Genomic DNA, 6,447 nt, shown 5'->3' on the forward strand with positions numbered 1-6,447 from the left:
GACAACCAAAATTGAGTAATCACTGGGGCTTTGTGCAAGCAGTGAGACATGGTAAGGTTTGCAGCAAGTGTTAATCTCTTAGATTTTCATCTACGTGGGCTCACAATTCAGGATGGCATCATATTGAATTACCACCTCTGTTGAGCTGTTGATGAAATCAAAACCACTGATTACACTGGAAGACCTGAAGAAGTTTGTCTTACTTTGGGGTTGAGATTTTGTAAAACCAGCAGGTGGCCAGCATTTTTTTCTCCTGCAAAAGGTCTAAATGAGGAAAAGTAATATGTAAGTCCCTTATTTGAATTTCAGTGAGGGCTAGCTAGCCTGGAATAAATAGAGCAGCAGCAAACAGAGATTCCGTCTTAAGGAAGGCAGAAGAGAAGGACCAATGCCAAGGTTGTCGTCTGACCTCCTCTCATGTGCTGTGACAAACACATGCCCTCACATACAAACATGTCCACGCGCGCGCACGTGCGCGCGCGCGCGCACACACACACACGCACACACACACACACACACACACCATATATACACAATAAATGTTTTTTAAAAGAAACTTATTCATAGAAAACTTTTGATGGTTTCCTTTTTTTTTCCTTCAGTCAAAGGTTTACACTCGCACACCAACCTTATATCTGGACTTCAAGTTGGACCAAGGAGCAAAGCATTCCCAGCCTATTCCTAAAGGTACGATGGGTTCTGGAATTTGGTAGCCATGTCAGGAAGAACATCCAAATGAAAGCCCAATCAGCTGCTTTCTTGGGAATGCAAAGTCCCAATATCTGCATGACATTCTAGGAACGTGGTGTTTAATTATGTTTCAGTTAGTGAAGACTACATGCACATGGTTGCATAGAATAGGTGACAAGTCCTAAAGTTTGACCCTTTTCCTGTCCTCTCTCTGAAATACAGTTTATTGGATATTTTAAACCACTTACTTATTTGCAGTTTCCACGATGCTGGCTGTCTATATTCAGACATTCTAGGCATCAACTTAGGCAGTTTGTATTTTATTGTAAAGTTACTTCAATCTAGGTCACCCTTTCTCTCTTTTTTCTAGGTCAAATTCCATCACAGCTCCAAGAACTGTCTAAATTCATTTTGTTTGGATGCTTTGTTGTATCAAATATTCCTTGAAATGTGTGGTCCATTGGCTGTGTCCCAGACATGTTTAGTTTATCATATTCAGTGGTGTTACTCATAGTAAACTGATGTGACATGTATATCTGGGTTGTGTTTGGCTTCTGGCATAACCAGTCATATTTAATGTTGACTTGGTTGTGCCATTACTGGACTAATTGGCTAGAATGGAAGCATACATTGCTACCATCCCATCTCTGATACCAGGATAATTCCTGTGCCCCAAGGGAAACACAATTAAGGGAGACCTGGATACATTCTTCCTGAACCCTACCAAGTTTTATCTGAATTCTTTCCCATAAATAGCATTAGAATCATTTTTTACCATCTCTTTCTTGCCTTTGGGTTAGGCACGTTTCCATTGGGTTGTGCTAATCTTGCAGAAAACAGATGTTTCATGCAGTGGGGATTTGGAAGACAGTTGATATCAGGAATTGAGCCTGCTGATGCATCATTTACAAAGAATCCAATTTGTCGAGTTTCTGACAGTACTAGATTTCTTTCGCCTTGGCCACACATTTTTCCCATTAACTCTTGGCTAAAATAAGAATACATAGGGTCTCCTTTTTGCACGGTGACTTTTAACATCTCTTGAAAGGCAATCTGATTTTTCTTACTGTAAACTGATGTTTCGACAATATTGTTATCATTCATCATGAGGGACCTAAGTTCGCATTTCTAGGAAAGTATCTTTTTTTCCATGATCTTTGCATACTAACTGATAGTATCAACATTTGACCCTTCACAGCCACTCGATTTTCTCTATCTTTCAAGACAGCACCTCTGCTTCTGGGTACTTTATAGCATGGATTAGAGTGTTAATAATAGAAAAACAGTTATGATGTGGGACACTGTCCATTCAGTGAACCTTTTCTTTCTTTTAAAGCTTTTCTTTATGGTGTTGATAAATTGATAACAAAACTATCTTCAGACAACATAGAATGTATCACTCTGGAACAATGTCCCCCTTCCCTCAGGATGTCCATGTACGAATTCCCAGGCCCTAAAACTGTGCTACATAGCAAAGGGAACTTTGCAGCTATGTATGGTGGAGCTTGCATATAATCCAAGATCCTGGGAAGCTTAGGCAAGTTAAAGTCATCCTTTGCTACATAGAAAAATTGAAGCTACGCTAGGCTACATGAGACCTTATCTCAAAATGACAGGAGAAAGAGAAGAAGTGCCATATATATTTAATATAGATGTATAATCATAATAGTGAGGAGGTAGACACAGATGCAGGGGGATCAGGAGTTCGAGGGCATCTCACCTACATAGTGAATACATGGCCAACCTGAACTACTTGAGACTTTGTCTAAAAGTGGGGACACTTTGCAGGTAGGGAGGGTTCTATGGTTTGGATCTGTGTATTGAAGGCTTGGTCCTTAGCCTATGGTGCTTTGGAGGTTATACCTAAGGGAGGTTAGATCTTTGGGGATGTGCCCTTGAGGGAGATACTGAGGCCTCCTCTCTCTTTCCATGTATTTTCATTTTTTGGCTGCTATGAAGTGAGAAGCTTCTTCTGCCATTCATGTTCACCATGTTGTACTACCTTATATAAGCCCAGGAGAGACATGGCCAACTGGTCATGGACTGAGACCTCTAAACAAGTGGTTCTCACCCTTCCTAATGCTGTGGGACCCTTTACTTCAGTTCCTCATGTTGTGCTGACCCCCAACCATAACATTATTTTCATTGCTACTTCATAACTGTACTTTTGGTAAGTTATGAATCATAATGCAAATATTTTTGGAGATAGAGGTGTGCCAAATGGATCACAATCTACAGGTTGAGAACCACTTTTCTAAATCATGAGCCAAAGTTAATTTTCCATTTTTTGTTTTTTGTTTTAAAGTTGATTGCGTTAGTACTGCTACAGAAATAGAACCCAACTAATGGTGAGCAATTTGCCCAGGTAATCCGGGTGGGCATGTTGTCATCAGGACAGCCAGAGAAAGAGGACCCATGACTTAGAAGCAGAGTGATGTTAATATGGTTCTTGCAGTGATAATGGAAATTAATGTAGCATCTAAAACGATGTCAGTATACATCACCTTCTGTGTTTGCCTTGGAAGGAAGGAGAAAAGAAAAGAGCCAGTTCTTTCCCATTCAGATTTAAAAGTAGATTTCAATATTGTATACTAATAAATCACATTAGGGTGCCTTCAGGTAAAAAAACACCCTGACAAAAAGCAATCTAGGAAAGAAAGGGTGTATTTGGCTTACAGTTATAGGTTAGAGTCCATCATTTCAGGGAAGTTACAGTGGCAGGAATTTAAAACTCTAGTTTCATCACCCCCCACAGTCAACACAAAAAACAAACAAAAAAGACTTAAACTGCCTGCTCACCTGCCTGCCCGCCTGCTTGCTTGCTCTGAGCTGGCTTTCTTCATTCTTACAAAGCACACAGCCCAGACCATGAAATGGTGCTGCTCACATTCAGGATGGGTCTTTTCACTTCAATTAGCAATCAAGACAATTCCTCACAAACATGCTCATAGACAACCCCACCCCCCGATCTAAATAATTTATCATTGATGTGCTCTTCCCAGGAGATTTCAGGTTGTGGCAAGTTAACAGCTAAAGCAAACCCGCACAATGATGAACTCTAAGATGATCCCATGATTCCTGCCTCCTGGTGTTGTCATATTAATAATAACTCAAACCCATGTCTCTGAGTGTGACTTGCACCTAGTGGCTTACTTAAGGCTAGTAAAGCAAAAATAAGGGTGTGGCTTTTGAGGTTTTTCTTTCTCTTTTGCTCCCTAACATGCATGCTTTGATGAAACCAAAGGGCATGTGAACCATCCTATGGAGATGATCAAGTAGCATGGGACAAGAAACAGGCTTGAGCCAGTGAATCCTGCCAACAATCACATGATCATGAATTTGGAAGTGTCTCCTTCCCATCACAGCTAAGGATGACAAAGATGTTGGCTGACTCCTTCATTACAGCTTTGTAATGAAGCTTAGTAGAGAGTAGAGAGTAGAGAGGGCAAAGGGGCTAAGAAGAGAACATACCTATCCCCAGACTTAGGCTTACAGTATCACCAGTCTCCAAAGCAGTTCTGATCCCAGAAGCCTGCATGGACCATCTCCACATTATTTGTAATAGTGCCTAGTCCAGAGAACACAACCAAATTCCTAACAGAAGTCAGCTTCTGCTTCTGTGCAAAGTATAAGCCAGTTTTTAAATGGCCAGTGGCTCAAAAATGAGTAATGATTTCCTCTACTCTAATTTATGACCTATTTTCCACACTGAACCTGGAACCCAGGACATCATGCATGATAGAGATATGCTTTAGCATTGAACCACATCCCCAGCTCATTGTGATGTTCTTTAATGATTTGAAGCCTAGAGAAACACACAGGGGTCTCTTGGAGCTCTTGCCTGTCTTCTTATAGTGTCTCTACTGTTAAAGAGGGGCCACAAACATGAATGATACATGTAGAATTGTAGATTGAAGGAGTGATAAAAGGTAAAGGGTAATTGTTGCTCACTATATCAAATTCTCAACTTGGCCTGTGGGCATGTCTGTAATTGTGATTGTTAATTGAAGTGAATTAAGTATTCTAGTATACTACTACTAAGTATAGAGCCTGGCAAAGTGCTTAAGAGTAGTGCTTTAGAGTACTTGATTGTACCTTCCCTCCTAATGACGACATCCATTTAACAGTTATGGATATAAACCAATTAGTCTTCCAAGCATTAATGAACATGGGCCAGAGGCAGAAATATAAGCTTATCCAGCAATTTTTTATTATTATTTTACTTTGGGTGATCTATATCTGTTTTTTATATCTCTTTATAACAACTCTGTCCATTCTGAGTTTTAGTCATCGTCAGTTAGTTGCATTACAAACATCTCCTGTTACACCTCACTTTTCTGTTCTATTTATATCCGGTAATAAATAAATATCATCTTTAAGTTCCTAATCTGTTCTTTAATGCTTTGTGCATTCTGTCATTTCTTTAATCTTTATTTCTCAACCCAAAGCCATGGAAATGTTCTCAACATTACCAGGTGTTTTGTTGTTTTACTCTTCTGCAATTAGTTTTCTTTGTTTTTTTTTTTTTACTTTGTGGTGAAAGGTTTGAACCAGAGACATAGGCCTGTTCCATCACTGCTCCACATCCCGCAGCTCACTTTTTCAATTTTTATTTTCAATTTTCCAATAAACTAATATTACTTCTTCCTGTGAAACATGATGTTTTAAAGCATTGATTTCAGATTGACTAGATCTAGTGCCTAACACATTCCTACCTCACACTGTATTTTAACGATTTAAATAGAACGTTTGTTGAGGCAGAGTCTTATGATGTAGCCCTGGCTGTTCTGGAACTTATTATGTAAACCAGGCTGGCCTTGAACTCACAAAGATCACTTGGCTTTGCTAGGTGTTCTAGAGCTCTCCCTGTATTAACACTTACAATCTTCCTAATCACGTGGGCCAGGATGATTATCCCATTTTTTCCAGTGAGGAAGCTGAGGTACAGAGAGATTATGTAAGTTGCTTAAGATCCATTAGGCAGTAAATGTTGAGGTGAGATTATAACCAGTCCAGCATCACTCACACTGTGATTTTCACCCATCATCTTGTTCCATAGTCAACCAATTAATAGTCCTTTAGTGACTTCTCTTCCTCTTGCCATTTATGCTTAGTTATAAGATGGACATTAACTACTTATTCCTGCATTTATGTTTCATTGTGAGCTGTCAATTGCTGTGTGATCAGAAAATCCATCTTAATGTCAGCTATTCTAAACTATAATATTCAGGGGAAAGCACAATTCTAGGTACCATGTTGTTGATGCTACTGTAGGTTGTTTTGTTTTGTTTTCTTGACAATTTTATACACATATACGATGTTTGAGAGACAGTTGTAATTTGCAGAATTCTTGACTATGGCATGGATACAGTGATCCTGACACTCTTGGCTTAGTGTATTTTGTAATCCTAGAGGATAGCAGAGAGTCCTTGGGTTTGGTGTTGTAGGTTCCATGGATCCATTTCAGGCCTAGCTAACAACCTCATAGAAATGCTGACCCAAGGGCAGTGGTGGTGCATGCCTTTAATCCCAGCACTTGGGAGGCAGAGACAGGAGGATTTCTGAGTTCGAGGCCAGCCTGGTCTACAGAGTGAGCTCCAGGACAGCCAAGACTATACAGAGAAACCCTGTCTCGAAAAACCAAAAAAACAAACCAACAAACAAACCAAAACAAAAGAACAGAAATGTTGACCTAAAAAATGTTGAGCAAAGTAGAAAGGAAGGGGATGTAAAGAAAAATAAGCTAAAATTTGATTT

General features: G+C 39.6%; 1 protein-coding gene across 1 annotated transcript in view; it reads left to right on the forward strand.

Moving 5' to 3' along the window:
- Pir (pirin) overlaps positions 1–6,447 on the forward strand; it is a 95,425-nt gene that overhangs the window by 61,009 nt on the left and 27,969 nt on the right. Inside the window, exon 6 of the mRNA XM_031370894.1 lies at positions 603–687. Within this exon, the coding sequence (XP_031226754.1) occupies positions 603–687 (85 nt within the window). The remainder of the gene's footprint in view (positions 1–602; positions 688–6,447) is intronic.

The sequence above is a fragment of the Mastomys coucha genome, chromosome X (assembly GCF_008632895.1).
Source record: "Mastomys coucha isolate ucsf_1 chromosome X, UCSF_Mcou_1, whole genome shotgun sequence".
NCBI lineage: Eukaryota > Metazoa > Chordata > Mammalia > Rodentia > Muridae > Mastomys > Mastomys coucha.